General features: G+C 35.2%; 1 protein-coding gene across 1 annotated transcript in view; it reads right to left on the bottom strand.

The window, feature by feature from the left end:
- Positions 1 to 14,858: 14,858 nt before the first annotated feature.
- Positions 14,859 to 25,611, bottom strand: part of LOC149082800 (uncharacterized) — a 38,851-nt gene continuing 28,098 nt past the window's right edge. Inside the window, exons 4-8 of the mRNA XM_089235961.1 lie at positions 24,599 to 24,732; positions 22,120 to 22,345; positions 18,471 to 18,604; positions 18,115 to 18,352; positions 14,859 to 15,292 (exon numbers count right to left, since the gene is read on the bottom strand). Coding sequence (XP_089092087.1) covers positions 15,183 to 15,292; positions 18,115 to 18,352; positions 18,471 to 18,604; positions 22,120 to 22,345; positions 24,599 to 24,732 — 842 coding nt within the window. The 3' untranslated portion in view covers positions 14,859 to 15,182. The remainder of the gene's footprint in view (positions 15,293 to 18,114; positions 18,353 to 18,470; positions 18,605 to 22,119; positions 22,346 to 24,598; positions 24,733 to 25,611) is intronic.

Genomic DNA, 25,611 nt, shown 5'->3' with positions numbered 1-25,611 from the left:
CAGTGGACATTTCGAGGATATCTCTTTGCTTGCAATTTGATTGTTCTATCTCTCCTATCCGTTGTCTTCTTTGATCGCATTGGAAGAAAATTACTTTTTACACGTTCCCTAGATTGTAAAACGTAGTTCCAAAAAATTATGAACTGTTTTTAAATGACAGAATTACTTTCCCCTGGAGCTTGACTTCATCCCTTACGCATTCCTGAAAAAAATTCACTGAGTATTTTTTTATGTTTTACAATTTCCATTATGAGATCTGCATATTCCTAATATAAATTCGTATTAAATAAGAATTAATTATTTCCATATTTGATTAAAATATATTTGTGTAAACACTTTCTATCCGTCCAAAACAAAAATTTGACAATAAAACTCACTAACCAGAAAAAAATAAATTTCAGCTACAGGTGTCGATAAAACAGCACAACAGAACTATTATCTGTACAATGTTAGTGTGGCAAATTCCGGGTTCACTGATGCTTGTGGGAAGCACTCTCAGCCGAGATCTCATTATGGGTTATCATATAAAACCATTGGGAAATCATGATCGATAAATCTATGAATGTTGATTGCTTTCCCTGTATCGTATTCATACTTCGATCATGATAAGTGTTATAGAGTGGCATAGAGCTAATAATGTGTAATAGTTGAGGATAGCTGAGAAGATATAATCATTTTTCAACTGATAATACCCACCATAGGTGTTGGCAGAACGACTAGAAATGAAAACTTCTGTGAAATATCAGAAATCTTTACACAAGAAGACAGTTTTATTATCACAAAAATTCAAATTCCTTCATGATAAATTCAGAAGTCAACACTAAAGAATAAACTTGAATGTTTCCTCTCATACACCGGCTTAAATTCCAGAGTTCTTTTAAATCGTAACATTTCGGAAACTGCAAGGATTTCCTCCTTTTTTAAAATACATATAACTTACTCTTGTAAATGAAGCTTATAACTGGAGTCCGTCGTTAAATCACTGTTTTCTCTCGCTAGATATTCTTAGGTAACAAACTAATTCCCAACTGTTCATTTCGTTATGAGACATGAACAGTTTTGACCGCCCCGGTGAAGTTCTACTTTTGCGTCAATTAAAAACTTCCACATCCGTGAAACAGTTCAAATTGCCTTTGACCTACCGAAAGGAGAGAGAGAGAGAGAGAGAAAGCCAGAAATATTTAATGACAAAGCAATTTGCAACCTTGGAAGAATTTCCGAATTTTACTAGAGAGTGCGTAAATGCATGCATGCGTGTGTATATATACTCGCATATGGATTGCTTCAGAAAATTCCGCCACTCCATAATTAAATTTTCAAACAAATGACCCATAATTATCCCCGAAAATGCCGTTTTCTTTAGAATGACTTTAACATAATGGCTTAATTAAAGGGATCTTTAATTATCGCCTTGATAGCATTTGGTCAATAACTTCCACGAGGGAAGAAGTGATAAATTCGTTAATTTTTATTATTATTATTATTTTTTTAAAGTAAGAATTTATCTCCTAAAACTGCATTTTTCAAGAAAATTAAAAAAAAAAAAAATATATATATATATATATATAAGTAATTTAAAAACTTCGAGACTGCTTAAAACCGCAAAAATGTTAAGCTGATAAATTTGAATATGTCTTCATTTTTGAAGTTCAAGTTCGATTTGTTTGGGATTCAATGAAAAAAATAATAATGTTAAATTAAAAGATTTAATAGAGAACGATTTCCTAGGGGGAAAAAACTGAGAAATTTGAGGAAAACTTTTTCCGATTATAAGAAAATATGCGTTTTGTCTGATTAATGCAAATTGAGGCTTTTAAGAATATTTTCCGATGCTCATTTATTTAGATTTCAATTTTGTAAATTGGAATGAAAAGAAGAAAAATTATTTCTTCGGCAAAATATGTGATTTATTCTCTTTCACGTAAAGAAGTAAATTTCTTTTCACACAAATACGAGATCCGAACCATATCTTATTACGAGAATTAAAATTATCCAAGATCCAATTTTAACTTTCAAGAAACTACAATTAAGTGGAAAATATGTGTTTTGAAATTTTATACATCAGAAACATTTTTTTTTTTTGTCATTGAAAAGCTAGGTTGTGTTGAAATAACCAAATAAATCAATTTTAAAGCAATATAAGTTCTACACCGAGGAAATGCATTTTATATATGTGTGTTTCTACTTTTGAGCATTTGGCCTTTCATTGAGTCACGAATAAATTTTTAAAATTTGGTGAATACTTTACCTGAAAGCTTTTGTGCTGAATTTTTGACTCAAAGTATGAATGAAAATTTGCATTCCCATATAGCAGTACAAAGATTTTGAAAGTCTGGTTTTGGTTAGTCAATAGACTCGAAATTTCTGCCACGTACATAGAAATTTATTTCTCAATTTTAAATTTTAGTGAAGAATTTTAGTTTCGGAATCAGATTTTCTTCTTAGTTACTGATATATGGAAAATTATTTACAATGAATTATTGGGAATTGGTATCTTTAATCTTTTGCATCTTGGTGTGGTATACGTTCAGATCTATATTTATTAAACGCATGTTTCAAATTGAGGTCTAAACTCTATTTTCAGCCAAAAAAAAAACATCAATAGTTAATGTGTATTTAACTACCACGAGACTTGGTTGAGTAAATGACCATGTTAAGTGAGTGTGCGAATGACCATGTTAAGTGAGTGTGCGAATGACCATGTTAAGTGAGTGTGCGAATGACCATGTTAAGTGAGTGTGCGAATGACCATGTTAAGTGAGTGTGCGAATGACCATGTTAAGTGAGTGTGCGAATGACCATGTTAAGTGAGTGTGCGAATGACCGTATTAGTGAACAAGTGAATGGTCGTATGAGTGATCATATGACCGTTTGAGTGAACAAGTGAATGGTCGTATGAGTGATCATATGATCGTTTGAGTGAACAAGTGAGTGGGTGATTCACAGTATGGAGTAACGAAGTGAGTGACTGTATAGGTGAGTGAGTGACCAAGTCAGTGTGCGAGTGACAGCATTTTTGTTATACCGTGTGGAATTGATAGAATATCGTTATATTACAATTTCACCGTATTAAAAAAATTATAGGCCTACGTATTAGTAATATTTTGCATCCTACTCGTTATATTTATACAAGGGGGCGCAATGTCGAAGCTGAAATGCCCGGAGCGAAATGTTCACTCACTCGATCACTCACTTGGTTACTAATACGGTCACTCACACGGTCAGTACAGGTGAAATGTCTTGAGCGAAATGTAAGGGACGAAATATACCGGGGGCGAAATTTCCGTAAAACCCATTCTAGTGCGTCGTGGACTAGAATGAAATTTTACACGACATTCCATAAACAACGCAGATTTTAAAATCACAAGTTAGTCTTAATTGTAATTCATTGTAGTGCATACTTCTTATCGCATTCACTTTCTAAACAGCAACACATGGATAAGCTTCCGGAAGCAAAACGGTTCTAAATAAAGTGCAAAAGAATAAGTTATCAATTTCTGTAGTCCTTTTTTCTTTTAAACTGAAAAGGAAATTTTGTTCTCGATCCTCTCCGTAGTAAAAAGAAAGAAAGGAGGGGGAAAAGAATCCTCAAGTCCATTCTTTCATTATGTTGTCCCGAGACTTGGTTTCAATACCGCCTTTTATTTATTATTTTTCTTTTACACGGTATAAATCAAAGTCGCCTAAACAAGACGTTTCAGAGCTTACCAGAGTGTATTTCGTATGTATAGTGCGAAAATGCGATTCTTAAGTCTTAAATTTCTCTGGTGGCACCATCCATCTTGAGTTTGAACTTATTGTTAGCGACGTCAATAGGAATAAAAGCTTTCACAGCGGCTCTGTTCGGAAAAGCTCCGAAATAACGATTTATAACCGGAGTAGGATGTGCTCACATGAAATGGGATAAGAATGGGTGGCAAAAAATCACATGAAATGCTACGAATTTATTTCTTTATTATTATTATTATTATTTGTATCTGACTGTTTCTATTCATCATATTCTCCATGAAATCCTTTTCAAACATGAAACACTGTAGCATTGAATGAAGCTTTTTGGAACGTTCCGGAAACTGCACGATTAGAATGAATAGCTGAAAGTTAGAAAATCCCGAATCTGGAATCTTACTTTTTTTATGCTCTACAAAAGAATGAGTCTAATTAATGCCGAAAAAATTCTATTTATTTTAATTTTGTAGAAATGTAAATGTTTGTGCGAAAATTTGATCAAATAATTTGTGTAAAAAATTCAATACGAAAGAATTAACCAATCAGAAAGACACCAAATAAAATAATTCCGTCGGCTTCTGAAATAGAGGAAAAAAAATACAACTTATAATTTTGAATATTTTTATGCATGGGTTGTTTATTAATTTTGGAAAGATTAATTATTTTTTGTTGTGATTTCTCTCTGAACTCAAATAAAAATATCAATTATGTAAATTATTATTTAAATGTTATGTATTTAACTTTCGAATGGCAGTTGAAAGAGAAAATTTAGGAAAATACATTTTTTAAATTCCTCAGAGAGGTTCAAGCAACAATATAACAGTTCGCCTCCTTATAATGGCTATCAACGAGTAAAGCATACAATACCCGATTAAGCGTAGTATTTGATTGTAAGGGGAATAATTTTAAATTACGGTTTGACACAGTAATTATAGTTTGTATATTGAAAACTTTTTCTGATGAACGATCAATATTAATAGAGCTTCTGTGGAATAAACCTCACATCAAAATGAAATGAAAATTATGTTGAATTACAATGATCCCAACATCTGAGATTTTGACTGTTTATTGCGGAAGTTAGCGTAATATGGGCTCAACAGCGAGCAAAAAAAAAAAATAACAATTAAATATATACGTACTGAAGACTTAGATATTTGAAGCCAACACACACTCACTGTTAGGTCTAGGACCATTATGTTAATTCTAAGCCTTAACTTCGCAACATATTTGCCATTAATTTCGAATTTTATATCCAATGAAAATATTATATATGCATATTGGTTATTGTGTATTAACAGTTGTCAAGTGAATCATAATATTCCACGAAGCGACGAAAAGTTGTTGATATTATTCTATTAAGTGGAAAATTTAACATTGTCTCAAAGGTAGAAATTTTATTCACAGAGGTTTTTTTTTCCCGTTAAAGCGGTATCCATTTACCCGTTATCCGATTAATCACTGCCGACTGTATATTAAAATGAGAATACTACATAGTGATTTAAATTCTACATTTTATAAACGTCTTTTTTTATAACTTCATTCATTAAAACTTCATTCTAAATAAGTTTAAATAAATTAAACTTGAAATCAAAAACAATTTTTCTTGACATGACTTTTTAATTGAAATTCCTATTGTATGTCCTTGGTTTTGATTTGAAATCTTTGAATCATATAATCAATACTTTCTAGACACACGAATTCAAAAAATACGGCAGAAGTGTATTTTCGTCTATTTCGTGGCGTAATATTGGCAAAACAGGCGTGCTTTCTTATATATAAATATGAAAGTATGCATGTATGTGTTTGTCCTTTGAAATCTGCAATTTTAGACCGGTCGTCGTCAATATACCAAACAGGACCGGGATTGAGTCATAGGCTACTTTAAAAGTTCGTCAAAGAAGGGAAAATTCTCTAAATGGACGAAAAACCGTCGGGCAACAATGGTTCCTCGGTCCCAACAATCATTTTCGGAATGCTTAATTTGGTTACCGTCGTTCTCAAACAATGCATTTCAGATATGCATATATGACTTTACATTGGTCTGCCTCTTCTTTAATGATGTATAATATGTAAAATAGTTTATGCTAACTTATTATAGTTATTAGCTTATTATAGTTAAACTATTATGTATAATAGTTTATGCCTTCATATTTGCCGCCTGGCTGTCCAGTGGTTAATGAGCAAGCTTCTGATTGTACAGGTCTGGGTACGAATCCCGGGTCGGACATAGATGTCTACTAGCACTAACAGATTCCTTGGAGAGATCGTAACGATTTCTTAGGAATACGTGTTGATCACGTTATATATCCACTTTTTTTATCCCCCATTAATTGCAGAATACCCGGGAAGCGCTGGGTATTTTTACTAGTATGACAATAAAAAAGAGATTTCTCTCCTCTCATCCTTGCCATTTCAAAACAAAAAGATATTCTAATATTGGTGATCCTATTTTCTGCAGTTATTTGAATTGTGTGAGCATGCTGAAATACCCTCTATAGTATTAAGATACAAGACTAATTACACGTTAAATTAATTTTAATGAGTTCGTTTCATTATTTTGAATAAAGAATGATGGAAGGATTACGTCTTTCCGAATTAATCAATTTTTGAAGGTGAATCTGAATTATTCCCTTGGTTTTATCATATTCAAATCATTTATTTTCGCACATAATTCATGAGAACAACCTACCAGGTCTTTCTCCAAACGTAAGCACTTAAATTAATTAAAACTTATTGAAAAATATAAATTTTTTTCTATAAAAATATTTTGTTTATTTTGTTCGTGAAGCAGCTAATCAAAGTCTCTGCATCCTCCGGTTCATCATTAAATATTTTTAATATTAATATTTTTTTCGTATAAATTTGTGAAATTCATATGTTCAAGTTTTAATCATTGAACATATCTCCAGGGGCCGTTAGTTCAATTTTCGCTGATGATATTTGCGATATGAATTTATTCAGTGATATTTTAAAATAATTTTAAGTAAATAAAATACCGTGATTTCCATACTATGATTTTTTTCCCCAAAATAATTCTATAAGATCTTGTTTATACAAATTTTGTGATGGCTGCTCTATCAAGATTATTATCAACAGAATCAGATTAAATTTTTCTATATCAGATTCTTTGAGAAAAATTTAAAGAAGATTTTGTTTATGAAATAACTTATACTACAATAAACAATAATTATTAGTTCTTATTTATGTCGAAATAAATGAAAAAAAAGTTAAATCAAAATAAGATCAGGGTATGTTCGATATATGCTTTGACGTTCTAAAAAAAATGCATGCTAATTAATTTCGTAATTCCTCGGAGAGCAATTCCGTAAATAAGTTTAAAATTTGATTTTTTATTTCCGAAAAAAAATTCTTATATAAAAGAAACATCGAAATGAAACTACAGCAAAACTTAATTAGCACTGAAGGGAATTCACGTCGATGAATAAAAGTTTCAAAGTGAGAGAAAAATCTTGTTTCTTATAAAACGGGAAAGTTCACATTCATCGGAAATTACTTGAAATTAATTTTTAATGCCAACATAGTTAATTAACTGGAATGCAAAATTCTTGGGAAATGACTCTAAATATTTGGATTTCCTGTGAACGAGAGTACGAGAGAGTAAAACCTCTCTCTCTCTCTCTCTCTCTCTTTCTCTCTCCAATACCTTATCCCGATGTTCGGAGATGTTCTGTTTGTGTAAAGCTTTGATTTAAAATTTAATCAGAGGAACTTGTAAAGCTCCGGCTTTAAAGCGATTACCGTCGAAAATCCACTTCTAAGATAGATGGTTGTCTTAAAAGTGAAAAGAGAAGGACCATTCATCAAGCTATTTGCTCGGGTTTAATGCGATAAAGTTTATTAAAATTCTCCTGGAAACTGAGCGATTCCTTTAACCAATGAGAGAATCTTTGAGAACTTCGCTTTCGGGATGAGTTTGGTAAATACTGGAATCACGAGTGAATCCTAACTCTACCTTTTCTCTCTCTGTCAGTTGAAATTAAATACCAACGAAGAGAAAGCGTTTTTAGCGTTGCTCATTAAATACGTTTGGATTATCCATCATACAGAATATAAATTATTGTACAAACGGGGGAGGAAAATAAGAATCCTAATTTTTTAGATTGCTGATTTTTTTTTAAATTTCTCTTGAAGTTTGTTCATATTAAAATTCCTCTATCCCTTTCAAAATTTCATTTACCAAATTTTTTTCCCATGTATATGTTACGGGATTCGGTGATTATGCATGATAGGGCATCGCCAGTTGTTGTGCAAAACCACCGAACATTTTGGTAGGTAGAACATTTATCGGTGATTATGTATGATCCTTTAGATCGTATTGATAAATGTAATAAATCGCCAAGAAATTAAATTTATACCGATTATTTTGCTCAAATTTAAGTCTAGGCAGATGGATTTGATCGGCGATGTTGACTATGCCTAAAAATAATTGATAAAAATGTGATGAAAGCTAACGTTACAAGACTGATAATAATTTGATACGTTTTCATCTCCATATAGAAATTATTTTAATTTAATTTAATTTTTATGGAAAAATATGCTTAGTGCACCCCAATCACGTACGGGAGAAACGGGTAAGTGGTTGAATTTATGTGATATTACATCATGATTTCTTCCATATTTATGATTAGGGCTAAAATTTTTATGGCCCAAAAACTGATTGTATATGCTCCATAAAAAATGCATTTATGAACCCTAAAAACTTAAAATATCCATGAAAACCTAAAAATTGCAATTTTATAAATGGGCTGACCATATTTTCTTGAGGAAATTACGAGAAATAAAATTGTCAATTGTTGCTAATATCGCCAAAATAGCCAATCAATGCCAAAGTAAAATTGCCAATTATTCCTAATATCGTCGCTAGAAGTTTATTATTTCACTGTTACACTTTTGCCATGTCAATATTTTATGTAATCAAAGGACGACGAACCAGTTTTGAAACATTGTAGCCCCTTGCACATGTGCAATATCGTGGCTTGAATGGAGGTAGTTTGTTGAATATAAACCTGCTCGGCATTTGAGATGATTATTGATTATGCATAATAACCTTATTTATCATATTTACCACAACATATACCCGACAAGACCACAACAATTCTGTACATACTGTATGAATCATAGGAGGAAGTGCCATGACTTTTCTTCTAGGATAGACTAGGCGCAAAAAAATTCCCGAAAGATCATTGAAGTTATGGCTGAGCATTTTGGGATATTTAATAGTCCTCTTTTATTCATCAGTGAACATTTCCTTCTCTAAAAGCGATGGCATGTTCAAGAATCAAAATAACGAAGATATAGTTATTTCCTGTACTAGGATAAATTGTTTGAAAGAGCACGAGGCATCGTTCGAGCACTTGCGTTGGCCTCTGAAAAGTATCGAACTAACTCTAAATCGATATACCATAGAAATCATTAGAGGGGAAGAGAAGAATTTTTCTTAGAGGACCTTGGCGAAACATTCTTGCATATATGGTTAAAGATGTGTGTAAAATATTACGACCCCTCAGGAAAAATCAATGCTTCATTGCATTTATTATCACCGAATGTAATCCAACGAAGTTTTAAAGAGGGCAAAAGTTTTTTCGGCCATTTAAAGCACAAGTACATCCCTCAATCAGTAAATGAATTCATAAAGAGCACTGAACTTTCAAGGGGCGCTTCGCCATTCATTACAACTGTGGCAGCTGTCATTGAAGTTGAGGTTGTGACAACGTGTTGGGATCGGACATACTTGTCCACCATACACTAGTTACGACGTAAGTACAGTCGATTCCCGTTTTAACGAATACCGTTATAGCGAAAATCCCGTTTTAACGAAAACTTTTCTAATCCCCCAGATAAGTTTACATAGGAACAATGTAAAATCCTGTAATTCCTTTATAACGAAATTTCATCATAACGAAGCGATTTCTTCGGTCTATTGGAGTTCGTTATATAACACGGGGTTAGATTATATCCCCACCTTATTGCTCACGAGCAGCGTGGTGATCATTGCTTGTGCCTAATTTTGCTCTAGTAAGGTATCATTGCCATAGCTGTCAAACCCTCGTGGAAATCATATTTTACGCGGTTTGCAATTCCATTAATGCTGCGATTTTTCATCCCTCAAATTGCTCCAATCAACTACGGATGATGAGTTTTAAGGTGAAATTCCTAAAATGACGTAAAGATGGCGATTACGTATTTATATATTTATACAGGGTGCATATATTTATATAGGTAACAGGGCGTATGACGTTTTACTGGCGAATCGTTGATCTTAGAGGCATAATTAGAAAAAGTATCCAACTAACGTGTAGTGTACCAAGATATATCATTCGTGTTGCAAAGGTTTATGTAGTTATTGAAATAAAAATGGTAACTTTTTATACGGACACTATGTGTTCAAAAACCCAGTTAGAAAGTTGTTGCAATATCTTTCTTGATACCAAACGAAAAAAAAAAATCCCACTTGTAGGTACAATATTTACCGAGATATTCGAATTCGAACGACGAGGAAAGTCGAAAGAAAATCATTATTAAATGCGGATACCTGGGATATATACCGCATATTCTCAGTCAATATTGCGCTTATGTGGATTATTTTTAGCGTTAGGAGAGGCCGGGCAACAACTTTCTAATTTGGTTTTCGGACACAAGGTGTCGGTATTAAATGTTTTTCTTTAATTTCATGTGCGTGTCGGCATTTGTATCACCCCCGTTTTTTTCTTTTAATTGTACTGGATTTGTAACGTCTGTGAGCTTGATTGCCATCTATGTTTCGCAAAAATGGGGGAATTTGTTTTTGCTTCCGCAGTGAGAGAAGCATTCCTCCGACTATTTGCGCCGCCAATTACTTAAACAGATACGTTCTCCTGGCTGACTGAGTTTACATAAAAAGCATAGCATCTTGGTATGTGTGCAAACAACAGAATTTTATGCTAAGCCATGGGAGAGAGAGCATGACTGCTTTTAAATTAGTGAATGCCAAATTAGTGAGAAAATATAAGTTTTACTCTCTCTGGTTTTTTCTATTTTTTTTTTTCAATTTCAATTTTACTACAAAACATCTTATTTCTAAAGGTGATGCTCTTTTCCTTTATCATTGTAATGGCAACTCAAAAATAATTGAAGAACTCTAGTAGGCAACGTTGAAATGGTATTTATGGATACATCCTGGGGTGGGGAGTGAATATTCAATAAGCACTATCTACAATCTAGAAGTATATATAAGGAGTCTTTTTTTGGACTCCGTTAAATTAATCCTTGAATCCTTCATGTGTTTTGACCAAGAAAACAGATTTGGAGGCAATGGTACACATTACGATAAAATTATCATCTACACATAATTAAAAACATGGTACATCCTCATCCAATAAAATCTTCCTTAATCCTCGGAACTCACGCTAGGCGTTGCCTAGCGTGAGTTCCATTGTAATGTGTGTTCCATTGTAATGTGAGTTCCATCGTAATGTGTACCATTGCCTCCAAATCTGTTTTCTTGGTCAAAACACATGAAGGATTCAAGGATTAATTCTTCAGCGTTATAGAGATTCTCGACCCACCCATTTCACATCTGATAGTCATCAACAAAAAGGTTCGACCGCTTTTACCAGTTTTTTGTTTATCAGTTAAAACAAACAACAACTTAAAGATACAAACAAAATTGAAGGATAATTATCAACGTTGTATTTATTTTCTTCAAGATATTTTAATAACAATCACATTTCTGTTTTACATTCCATTCACATCGGTTTTCACATTCATCATATATTTCCAGCGAAACATCACCATTAACATAATTCTCCATGGTTAATATTCATAAACATAATATCAAAATGATTTAAATTTATAGGAAATGAGAAAAAAGCTTAATTCATATATAGTTTTTAGCGTAAAACAATAATAAACGTGAAATATTTTATACAAGAGATCAGCTTTTTTCACGCGCCGTATTCAAAGTGATCTTAAACTGAAATGCGATGTTCCAGAGGAATTCTGACTTCACACATTTTGCCAACATATATGATGGGAATGATAGCGGAGTCCATATGATGGGATTTAATGATAATCCAGAATCCATATATTTTAATGATATTCCAGAATCCATATATTTTAATGATATTCCAGAATCCATATATTTTAATGATATTCCAGAATCCATATATTTTAATGATATTCCAGAATCCATATATTTTAATGATATTCCAGAATCCATATATTTTAATGATATTCCAGAATCCATATATTTTAATGATATTCCAGAATCCATATATTTTAATGATATTCCAGAATCCATATATTTTAATGATATTCCAGAAACGACCACAAGAACATCTAAATCCGGACAGTACAAATTGCATTGCGGTAGATATCTCCAGTGAACACTCGAGCTGAGTTTTCTGGGATGCTCTCGGCTGTACAGAAATTACCTGAAGAGATCTAATCAGCCAAAAAAAAGTCACATTGCTGTTGACGCTTCTACACTCATGCTTAGAAGTTAAGCAACAAACTGATAATTCTCTATTGTAACGATATGAAGCGGTAGTGCTTTATAGAGGTGACATAGAGGTGCATGATATTATGCTCGCATCATTTCTTTCCGTCACAGGACCCGATGCCATTTTTATGGATGGATGCAAAAGTTACCCCAATTCGTGTTATCGTTTAGCATTGCGTTCAGTCTGAAACGCTGACTCGTATGGAATAGACAATAATTTCTCTTGACTTGATTCCAACGCAGTATATATTAGGCATTCACATTCAACTGCTCTCCGTGACCCTTCCTTAAGGTTGAGCTGAGCTGGGAACAAGTCTTTGACTTGAATGGACCCTGATACCGCGAAGTGTCACTGATAATTTTATTATTGGTATGTATCAAAGTTGTCAAGCCTGTGCATAGGTGACCATATTCCATTGGTGACCTTTTCCATTGAAGTTTTTGTGGCTAAAACGATATATTATTGTTTTTTTTCTACGCCAGTTATTCGATTTTGTATTTTCTTTGTAATTTTACCACAGAGGGGCCTTTGCTTCACCCTCCGATCTGTGTTGGACTTTACACAGATCGGAGGGTGAAGCAAAGTATTTTATATTGCAATTTAAATTTTGTGAAGTCTGCCACTCACTTTAACGAAACTTTTTCGATGGAAAAACTAAGTCATATTTCGCCTCAAGTTAAGAAAACGCAGAAACCAACTCCAGTTGACCGCTACGGTTTCACCTAAGGGGGGAGGGACGAACCTCGGATCACACACTGCAATGGATATTGGAACAAAACAGATCCGAAACAGCCAAGAAGAACACAGGGTTTTTATCATCTTTCATGAGTATGGAATTGGAGGGGTGGTAGAGATGAATTTGTGGAGAGATCCAGTGAAGCAGTAAAATCACATTTTGCGGGATACTTTCAGTAGACACGCACATCGCGATGGTCTCGCAACGCAAGTCACCGGGCCCCGCAGGCAGGATTCGAGGGGGTGTCCCATTAAAATATATATATCACCACAGTGAGCACCAGACTTTATAGCATACCAAATTAAATTGCAATCATAAAAAATGTTAATTTATTGCCAGTTTCGTTTTTAGCAGAGAGATGACAGCAACTGAACGTATGCATGAACGAAACTTGCATAAATGCACTCACAGCTAAGGTTTATTATAATTAATTACAACACAGCCACACTTTAGAGGTAAAATGGTAGTGAATTTCGTCCTATCGGTAGTAATAGAGGCTGGCACTGTATACGGTTCGTATAGTAAAATGAGGTAACTGCTGTGCGGAACTAGAAATATCCAGGAAGCCGAGAATATTTCATTGCAGTAGACACTTTCTGTGCAGTTAGTCCCATGGGTGTTTAACCTTTAGGACAGTATGGGCCACTTCATTGGTTTGAAAACGTGTCGGGAAAGTTATTTGTAAATGTGCCCCAGGCCAGTCAAATGCTCCGGAACTGTGCCGCGGGTCACTCAAGTGATCAGTAAATATAACGCGGTCCGCTTGAGTGATCTGTAAATGTGCTGCGTGCCACCAGTAATCTGGAACAGTGCAAACGAGCCGCTTGAGTGATCTGCTAATATGCCGCTGCTTACTTAAATGATCTGTAAATATGTCAAGGGTCACTTGAATGATCTGTGAATTCTGTGAATTCGCCGCGGATTGCTTGGGGTTATCTGCAAACGTGCCGCACTCTTATCAAGTGATCTGTAAATGTTTTGTGGGACACTTAAGTGATTCGAAGCTGCACCACCAGTCACTTAAGAGATCAGGAAATGTACCACGGGACACTTTTGGAACGTGGGACGGCACTATAGGGTGCTTAAGCACTCCTGAACTATGCCACAGGTGACTTAAGTGATCCTTAAATATGCCGCAGGTCAATCAATGATCTGCAGATGTCCCACTCAGTTCATTTTCATAAAATAAAGTTCGAGATCGAGAGAGAGAGATGACTCCGAGGGCCACATTTTGCCCAGTGGCCATGGTTTGAGCATGTATGATGCACACGAAACCTCCAAAAGACATAATTCCTCCGGACCATAAGTTCTTCACCCAAGTCCGTCCTTACCACGAAATATTTCATAATTCAATACATGACAAATAACAAAAAAGCCTTCATATAATATATTTCACCAGAATATTTTCGGATAAAAGATGTCTTTCTAACCGACAGAATCATTGTTGTTGTTTTTTAGCCTTCAGGAAGAATTTAGTTCCGGAAACGGTCCCAAAAATATTAGGTAAGAAAAAGGAAAGAGAGTACTATATACACACACACATATATATATATATACGAGTATATTTATATATATATATATAAAACATTTGTATCTCGAGAAGGAGCAGGAGAAGAGGAAACATTTCGAATCCAACCATCAGTCTCTTATAAAAACAGTTGACTTTGGAAATTCAGAAAAGAGTCTTGAATAATACAGTACCCATAGATCCATTGATGCAACGGATCTTCTTCTTGCTTCAGTTGTGTGTGTGCGCGCGTGCGAGTGTGTACACAAACCATACCACAAGCCAGACCTTACATTTGGAAAGAACACAGGTAGTTTCGCCAAAACAAAAAGTGGAAACAAGGATTAGGGGGGAATGTTATATATATATATATATATATATATATATATATATATATATGTATGTATTTTGTTTGCTGGTTCATAGCGACGCTCTCGGGAAATCAATTGTCTTGTTTTTTCAAGTCAGCAACCAGCTTTTATATCTATATGTACAAGGAGGGTAGAATGAGAGGACCCGGCTCCTGCCATCTTAGTATTTCATATTGATGCTCAAGGAAAGTTCCTTTCCCTTGACTTTTAGAGTTCCTATATATTTCCATATTTCTCCCTTTTATTTTTTCCTTAAATCTTGTTTCATTCCAAGACAAAGTCGGTTAGACTTTATACCCATATGTTCTTTTTTTTTTTCCTTGCCTTCCAATCATATATCCTTAGTACGTAGCCGGAAGGAAAAGTGCGGCAAAGCCTAGAAGACACATGTTAGCTGCTGCTGTTGCTGCCAATCTCTCGATTCTTGGAGACTTTGCTGCTCTGTTGGAAACTGAAAAGAAAAGAAGATCTTTTAGGTGAAGTTTCAGTATTGGTAACGCTAGGAAATAATGCCTATTGGATTTTGAATCTTGAATAATTATCATTTGAGCAGGGAAGTTTCGCATTCTATAAATTATCATTTATATGATAAGTGTGATATTTTCAAGATTTAGTGATATTTGGTTCCGAATTCGTCTTTCTCATCTATGCGGTTATACTCTAAGTTGATTCGAAATTATTGATGGAAACTTTAAGACGACACAACACACTCTCTGCCTTTAAATTAGGAATCTCAAAAAAAATTTAAATAATTTTTATGTGTTTATTTGAAAGTGCCGTTATTTTCTAATATTCAAAACTGCTTAATTTTGATCCCTACAATATCTAGAAGCAAAGTTATTGTGGATTAAGTAAAACGAATTTTATTGCTCTTGTGCTGGGGTTACACTATAAAAGTTTTAGAAAAGCACATTTATAAAACTTGAAAAATTCAATCAATAAGCGCATCGATTACATTCCCCATCTCGAATTTATAGCATTCTAAAACTTTCAGCTCATAGCACCTATTATAATATAATAGGTGCCTATTATAATATAATAGGTGCATATAGGTAGTATATTAAAAGTCTTAGAACTGTTGACTTTTCTTCCGGGCCAGGTCAGCCCCAACAACTTCATGAAAGATCATTGAAGTTAGCTGAGCACCTTACTAGAATATTTAATAGCCGTCTTTATCCATAAATGAACATTTTGTTCTCCAAAAACGATGATGTGTTCCCTCATGTATCTCATACTATGATAAATTGTTTGAAAGAACACGAGGCTTTGTTCGAGAACTTGCGTTGGCAACTGAAAAGTATCGAATTATTTCCAATCGATTCACCATAGAGATTATTAGAGAGTAATCTGAGGAACCATTCCATTTGAATCTTTCTGATTTGCCAAGGACATTGGTGAAACACTGTTTCAAACATGGCTAAAATGAGTGTTAAAATGATTCAAGACCTGATAAAATCAGTATTTCAATCCATTCATTTCGCATTAAATGGTATTCAACGAAGTGTTAGCGGTAGCAACAGTTTTCTCCTGACCAGCCCGGAACAGTCATTGTCATAGCAATAATATGTATGAGGAATTAGTTGATACAAGCAATAGTTTTTAGTGTACAATGTCTAGCAGAAATACTAAAAATATGCTAATTTTACGTATAAAATTAGCAATAAAAAGTTTTTGCCAAAATATTCATGAAATAAAATTTATTTCCTGAATTTTATGTGTTCAAATGTGTGTGTGCGTGTTCATCGGAGAAAAATTGGGAAAGAACAGCATAAAGTAATGGACAATATTTCTTTCCCCCGTTTATGCTGTTCTTTCCCAACTTGGAAATTCCTTTGAAATGGAATTTCTCTGCTGCCACAGGAGAGAAAGAGCAACAATTTTCCAATTGGGATTTTCAGTACAGGTGCCCGTATAAAAATTTAGAATTTTCATTTTATGACACACTGTATTTTCACTCTTGAAACAGGTACAGGGCGATTTTTGAACACATTTTGAGCATTTTTGTAAACTGAAACCGAACCTCTACGAAGAACGGTTGATGAGAAGAAGGCCTTATTAATTAGCACATATTGAGATAGATGTACTGGGTGATCAGCGAATAAGCCCTTATTTCAAAATTAAATATCTCTACAGCAAAGATCAATAGAATTATGCGGTAAACGGTACGTTTATTAGCAAAACTGTAAGAGTGTTGTACAGAAATTTCAAAAATTTAGTTTTTTTTTCAATTTTTTAAAATTTAAAAAACAAAAACAAAACTCTCTGGAGATTTTGGGGTTCCGAAAATCCTCATTTGTGTGAAGAGAAACCACTGCATTCGCCTAAAGTTACTGCATGGGCTGCGGTATGCGCCAGAGGCATTATCAGCCCCTTCTTCGTGCGAGAAACGATTACTACTGAACGTTACGTTACAATTTTGGAACAATTTGTCAGCACACATGGCGCATACCGCAGCCCATGCAGTAACTTTAGGCGAATGCAGTGGTTTCTCTTCCCACAAATGAGGATTTTCGGAACCCCCAAAATCTCGTTTTTTTTTTTAAATTTTAAAAAATTAAAAAAAAAAACTAAATTTTTGAAATTTCTGTACAACACTCTTACAGTTTTGCTAATAAACGTACCGTTTACCGCATAATTCTATTGATCTTTGTTGTAGAGATATTTAATTTTGAAATAAGGGCTTATTCGCTGATCACCCTGTATCACTGACAAAGTGTGGACATTGCTTAGTTCTTTCTCTCTCTCTCTACGTGACGTTTAAAAAGCTCGAAGAAAGAATGTTCAAGACCGGCAAATTCTATAAAGTTGACTTTTAGATCTTAAATTAGACAGTAAAGCCATGGTTAACCCGAAATATTTGTTTTGAAAAAAAATGCAGATATCAATCATAGATGGAAGTGCAGCAACTAAATGATTAAAAAAATTCGCTTGGACTGCGAAAAACTCAAAATGCAGCTAAGGTAACTTTCAAACGAAAACTATGGTTTCCTTGGCCTTGAGTCCGACCGTACAGGGAAATGCAGTGATAAGCGTTTTTAGGTTCTGCAGAGGAGTATGGACGAGGGGCATGTGTGGTTTAGTAGTAGTGATAAGCGTTCGGAGATTATCAAAAATATGTTCCGCATCAAACAGTTCAGTGTGGTTTGACACATTTACGGCCTCAGAAAAAAAAATGCTATGAAGTATCCAACTGACTAAAATAATGAAGAAAAATTTCCACTCGTTACCAAAGTGTTAATTTGGCTCGTCACGTGGTAAGTGAAGAAGTATTACCTGCTCTTGGATTCTCGAAGACGTGCAGTCCGGATTGTTGTTGCCTGTTGTTCACCATTTCGACCATCGGGCTCCTCATCCTGATGACTTCAGAGAGGGCAGCGGCCGTGCACCTCAACCTCATCTGACCTTTCTGGAAGTGTCTCTGTTTGACTACTATACGGAGGCCGAGCACCGTCGATTCTTGTCCATCATCGTGCATGACTGGCGGGTAAAAGGCCAAATTCTCCGGCCTCACCTGGAGGAAAAAAATAGACATAAACATTTGAATACAAAAGTGAGAACTAAACAATGACAAAAATCAGCTGAAAATACTAGAGATTTGTTTTTGATCTGTATACGAGTATGAGCCTTACTTTTTTATCATTGATATACCAGTGAAGCTCTGCCGGTGGTTGTGATTTCCAAGAAGTACAGTTAACGTCCATCACGTCACCTATCTTATAACGTATCCTTCCACCTGTTATGCTGGGACTTCGGTACACGGAGCCTAAATATTGTGCGAGAAATAAAAACATTAATGTCGGAGTTGAATTGGTGTGAAACGAACATGCTCATAAATAATCACTAACCAGTGAAGTTAGTAATAAATATCTAATTTCATTTTAGATAAATCAGACATCTAGATCTACAGCTGGAATTTGCGATCCACTTAACACCAATGCAAGACAGAATGAGTTTTAACCATTTCAGTATCACATTATGAAGAAAAAAATGAAATAATTATTATTTTAAAATATTTTTGGTAGGCCATTTTAGTAATAATTAACCCTCACCCCAAAAAATATGATTTTTTTTCAAACGCTTATTTCGTACAGAACGAACTATTAATTAATCTGATACTTGTGAATTTCACCAGTGCGCTATAGAAAAAAATTGGGAGAATAAAAATTCAAATATACCCAGTGGCCAAAATATTAGATACTCACCACTAATGTCGTGTGGGACGCCCTCTGGATTTAATGGCATCAGATATTATTTTAGGTATGGGCTCTAAAAATTGCTGAAATCGTTGAGGAGGAATATTAGCCCGTGCTAACGAAATGGGCAGCTCTTAATTCCCTCAGCTTAGAAGTGTTTCGGAGCTTTTAACATACTTTTCATCCTCATCCCACAAATGCTCAATTCGGTTGGGATCGGGTGACTGATTGAGCCATTGAAGCAATGGAAACTGAATCATACTCCTCAAACCAATCCCCCCGTAAGAGGGTAATTACAACCCCGTAGGAGGGTGCATTGGCCTTCTCGAAATAACCATCATCATCACTTGCAAACATTATGGACATAAACGGGTGCGCGATGTGGAGGTAGACGCTGGCATTGGTGGATGTTTACAATGGAAATAAGAGACCAAGGGTATATATAAACTCAAGGAAAATGCTCCCCAGACCGTGATGCCGCCGCCACCCGCTCGATCAGTTGTCATGTCGCATGCCGTACCCATGGGTTCCTGCTGCTTGCGCCACACACGGATCCTGCTATCAACGTCATGGAGAGGAAATCTTGACTCGTCAACCTTCCATTCATCAAGTGTCCATTTCGTTGCTGCACACAATGCGTGTCAGTCGCTTGCGACCTCTTCCTTTCACAAGCGATTTCCACCCACTATTCCGCTTTCCACTTGAAGTTTTTTGGCGTAACTGTCATTCTTTGAAGACTTGACATACTGTTAAGGGGCTTCGGAGGTACTGGAACCACCCCTTCTGGCACCCACAATCATGCCGCGTTTTGAGTAATTCAAATCTCTTGTTTTTCCCATGAACAGGTAAATTGCAACGCTAGCTGATGGTTCTGTGACCAGGAGAAAGCTTTTTATCAGCAAAAATCTGGTTCATTACGTCAGCGCACGTGCTGCACGGACGAGTCGAAGTTTGAGTGAGGGATGGTCCTAATTTTTAAATTTTTTTGAAACTTTAATTTTTAAAAACGGTTTGCAGGGTTAGCATCTCGCTGTCATAGGAATTTTTTTCAGACAGGAAAAAAAACAGCCAATAGGTGGCGCTGTTTACGAGCGACTTTGGTGGAAATATGCAAATGAGACGGTTATAATAACTTGCGCTCCTAATCCACAATCAGTTCATCGTTGTAAACCATGTATGTGGAGCTGCTGCAATCTGCCGTTGCTCGATTTGTGACTCGCCTGCAATGTGTTATCCCCTATGGTGGTGGCCATGTGGAACACATACTACTGTAATAAACGATTTGGGGGCATTCTTTTCGTAATTTGCGCATCTTTTCTTTGACATTTGTACGTCAGCGCCACCTATCAGCCGTTTTTTGGGTTTTTTTCATGTCAAAAAAATTCCCGTGACCTAGCGGTGTTAACCCTGCAAATCGTTTTCATTTCGGTTATTTTTCCGGTTTTTATGAATTTTTAAACGTTTTAGGGCTTTTTGCGCATCCTGTATAATTAAATATATATATATAAACTATTTGTTCCACTACTTGTACGACAATCGTAAATTAGTTATCTGTTCGTAAATAACATTAAAATTAAGGTGAAGTGCATATTTCAGCCATAATTAAAATACATTTCACCTAATTAAAAAAATCCACTCTAATTAATTAAATTGCTGTGTTGCATTTTTCAAATAAAAATGTGCTAACAACATCCGTTCACATCTGTATTTTCTAAAATAAAATTCAATACGTTTTTTTTATGGAGGTGAAACATTGGAAATCAGATCCTTTGAAAGTGTTTACGGAAAATTCACCGAAAACAGTTCGACACGAGTCAAGTTAGCCAGGAATGACCTAGTGACTCAGTAAATGATACAATAGTTAGTGAGTAAGTGACCTAGCGATAGAGTAAGGGCCGTATTCACCGACATGGTTTAAACTGTAGTCACACACACACACACACACACACACACACACACACACACACAATTTTTGGATAAGAGATCAACATAGATTGGTTAAAAACCTGAATTTAACCAATCCGTGACTATAGTATATAAACCATGGTGGTGAATACGGTCCTTAGTGACCTATAGTGAGTGAGTGTCATAGTGAGCGACACAGTGGTAGACTGAGTAATGTAGAGTGAGCGAGTGAGGGGAATGAGTGACTTAGTGAATGAATGCGTGGTCTGGTCATTATGTCACAGAGTGAGTTACCTAGGGAGTTAGTGATAAAAGGTGACTTTTAGGGAGTAGAAGAGTGAGATAGTAAATGATACTAGATAGTCACTCAATTACTAGATACCTAGTAATTGAGTGAGCGAGTAACACAGTGAGTGAACCTAGTGATTGAGTTTGTAATAGAGTGAGCAACCTAGTGTTTGAGTTTGTAACAGAGTGAGCAACCTAGAGAGTTGATGATAGAATGAGTGGCCAATTTGGTGAGTGATAGAATGAGTGACCTAGTGAGTGAATGACAAAGTGAACGATCTAGTGAGTAAAGTGAGCAACGTAGGAACGACATACTAAGGGAGTAATCGAGTAACATAGCGACATTGTGATTTAGTGACTTGGAGAGCAAATGAGTGACCTAGGGAGTAAGTGAGTGTCCTAGAAAGTGAGTAATATAATGAGCGATCTAGTGAGTGAGTGACAGAGTGAGCGACCATGTGAAGATGTGAGTGAGTGACAGAGTGAGCGACCAAGTGAAGAAGTGAGTGAGACAATGATTGAATGATAGGATAAGCTACCTAGTGATTGAGTGAGTTACTTGGTGAGCTCATTCATTCACTCATTCACCCGATCATTCATTCACTCATTCGCTCGATCATTCATTCACTCATTCGCTCGATCATTCATTCACTCATTCGCTCGATCATTCATTCACTAATGTCGAACTGTTGTCGGTGAGTTTTCCCAGCGATGAACTTTCCATTTGGTGAATTGTTAGAATTATTAATCGGTGAATTTTCCTATCAGCGAATTACATTGCAGTGAATTTTTGTCGGTGAACATTCCGAACACGATTTGAAAGTCCGTGTGCTCATTGAATTTTTTTTCCCAATTATTTGGTAAACATTCGGAAACATTGATAGACACTTACTTGAAAAAACTTTAGGGGCTCTAGAGTCCGTTGAGTTGTAGGATATGAGAATCTCGCCGCTAGTGAGCGTGTGGGCTTGCGAGATGATGGCCTCGCAATGCAAGCTCATGGTTCCTTTACCTAGGAAATGTTCCCTGGCTGCTATGAATCTCAATCCTAATGATGATATTAGCAGACCGTCAGCAGTTTCGACGGGATCCGTACGTACTAGGTACTGAATCGATGCCTGCGAACAAAAACTAGTTGGTTTTGTTGGGGGATGAAAACATTTAAATGCACTTACACATACTTTATTCGACATGAGGGAAAAAATAATAATTTTTTCTACAAAATTGGTTCATGGCTGTCAATATTGTTCATGTTATGGTGTTTCAGTGGTTCCCAGGAGTCCACGGCCCAATTGCGAATTATAAAAAAAAAAATTTGATGCCAAGATTTATAAAAAATATATATATTTAGGCCTATACATAAATAAATTACTTTTAAGGTATCCCACTTTGTTGAAAACGTAATTTTCGAAGAAAATATAGATTTTCATTTTTTATAAAAGAGCCCTGTTAGTTGTAAATCCAAAACAGGACTTGTTTCGTATACAGAGTGTTGTCTTGAAGTAGTGACAAACTCGGATGAGAGAGATACTAGACATCAATAACAACAAAAATTGCCGTAGAACATGGTATCGCAAACCACGTTCAGTCGTTGAAAATAGCAAAATTACTTATGAAGTGTATGACGTCGAGTGGGATAAAAAAAGACAATAATAAGTAGAAAAAACATTAATTTGACAGCAATGACCGCTTGTGTTGTGTGACTTAGAACCACTCCTGTAATCATTATTTTTCTACCTGGTCATTACGTGTTGAGCTATATATTTTATTCTTAGTCAAATGACTTGTACGTTAGATCGACTTGATAGCTGTCTTCATGGGGAGAACGATGCTTGTGATACGATACTTGCGAGCACGGGGCAAGGAAGAGGCCACTATTATAAATATTTGTTTTTCCGACATAACAATGACTCTCTTGAGGTAATGGGAGTAAGTTGCTTTGTTTAAGTCTGGGGTTGTGAGTGGTTCTATCCATCTACCCTGTAATCATTCCTCTTCGTGTACTTTCTGACATTGAACTGTGCTGCACAGGCTGTATTGTAATCATGCTGTCAAATAAATGTTTTTTCTACTTATTATTGGATTTTTTGTCCCACTCGACGTCACACTCTTCATAAGTATTTTTGCGAGATTTTCACCGACTAAACGTGGTTTGCGGCATCATGTTCTATGACAATTTTTGTTCTTCTTGATGCCTAATTTTACCACCTCTGAGGTTGTCACCGCTTCACGGCAACACCCTTTATATGTTGCAAGTTAAGTCCACTTTAGTGTTGCGTTTTTACATACAAGTAAACGGTGGATAAAAACGTTAAACGCGTTCAGCGAAGAATGCTATTTTTGACATGCTAATTGAGTTTCAAAAGGATTTATGAAAATGTATTCATTGTATCGTTACGAAATTTTAATATAATAGACAATATGTAGAATGAAATTTCAAAAAAATTCACTCGAACATTAAGAGATTTGATTGCACCTTATGAGCATACCACACAATTCTTTAAAATTTTGTTCATAACCTGTATTAATACTAGTTAAATTAAATATACTGTTAAAAAAGCAGTATTTGATTCGTAGAACTTTTTTGCAATCGTGTTTCGAATATCACATGAATTTTGCTTAAAATTTGACATAAAAATAACTTTTTCATAGAAAATGACATAAAGAGCCCAAAATTTATTATTGTTTTAACCATTTTGGGACACTTTCTATCAAAAAAATATTATTTAAGTTCACTCTCGTACCATTTAAAAGAAAAGGGACAAGAAAAGTACTCGGATACTTTAAAAAGAAAAGTTTTAATTAAATCAACGCACAAAGCACCGCTGAAACGTTGATAGACTGCAGTAGTGATATTGTTAAGAACTAAGCAAAAATTTTACTTGTGGTGATATCTCTCGATACGGCAATTAAACGTTGTTTTGCAGTCAAGTAGATGGCATTGCTTTTTCATCTCATCTACTGGCTGGTACTGATAGAATGCCTCCATTGTTCGAGGACATTCTCGCTACTAGATGGCTATAGTTTCTGCTGCTATAAACGAAGGTCCATAGCAAAAACTAAGATTTCCGAATATCCAATCCGAAACGACTGAAAGTGAGGGATGTCCACGACTATATTTATGTGGGAACAGCTCCTACGTTTGATTCAAAGCAGTCATGATCAAAGTGAGATCAAGAGGTTTTAATACTCCACATTGCCCAAAAAGTGCAATCTACATCAAAAATTAGTCACATATAATTATAATTTTCAATACAATAATTAAATAACAATAATTATTCATTCAATTGCATCAACAATTAAATTATTGTTTTTAATAAAAGAAAACAGAATAGAAATCTTAACACTGTACTTGAACATGTAATTCTTACTTCTTTACCGTTCATGAACCATTTCAAGAAAGCGGCGGGTCTAGATGGCGCTGCTAAACACGTAACGTTCACTTCGTCCCCGATGCCATAATTTGCGGTATTTCCCAGTATAGCGGGATGCTCCGAGGGAAAAACTGGAATTTGAGAGCAAATTTTCAATACCAATATTCGCGATCCGACAGTACTCGAAACTATCTGTCGCCAACTTCATTACGATATGCATAAATAAATTAATTCATAAAGTTTTGATATTGGAATGGGGAAAAAATATAGCAATTGTCAAAAATTGTGATTGGTATATATAAAATTTAATTAATAAATTAATTTTTTATGTTAATAAAAAAAAATATATAATAGTTGAATTCATTCTATCTGCGCGCAGTTTCTAAAAATGGCAAATTTTTGAACCAATGAAAACTTTCCAACACTGAGATATATATATAAGTCGCCAAAACACAGTGATATTATATGTTTAATATCTCGATAAATAATTGCATTTAAACATATGAAACTTTTCATGAATAACTTTTTAGAGCGGAATGTACATTAAACTTATCGGAAAATTTATCACACGAGGAGACTGTACAAAAAATTGATTTCTTTATTTTGTTATGTATACGCGATCGCTCAAAGAAATTTCAATATTTTAAGTAACTGTCCGTCATTCGAAAACCTTTCTGTAATTGAAATGGAAGTATCAGGACCATGTAACAAGCGGCTGTCTCATGACACACCGAAGTCGGTACCAGCTGACGTCATCACCCTGACAGGACCGGTTAGTGACATTGGCTACCATGGTATTTCGAGGTCACTCTGAAGGTTAAAATTAATAAGGGTAGTGTCGTCACGCACTTGATCCCAAAAAACGCTCACTGAGCGAATCGGCAACATCGACTTCCAAGGGATGAGACAGCTCTTATTATATAGCTCTGATGCCATACAGCGTACACATCAAGGTGTGAAGCTGACTCATCCTCAGTCTTTGAGCGCAAGTGTGACGTCAATACGATAGC

Source organism: Pholcus phalangioides, unplaced genomic scaffold, assembly GCF_987345545.1.
Source record: "Pholcus phalangioides strain wild (caught in Gottingen) unplaced genomic scaffold, Ppha-v1.0 ptg000009l_1, whole genome shotgun sequence".
Classification (NCBI taxonomy): Eukaryota; Metazoa; Arthropoda; class Arachnida; order Araneae; family Pholcidae; genus Pholcus; species Pholcus phalangioides.
The sequence above is the reverse complement of the archived record's forward strand: the minus strand, read 5'-3'. Positions and strand labels throughout refer to the sequence as shown.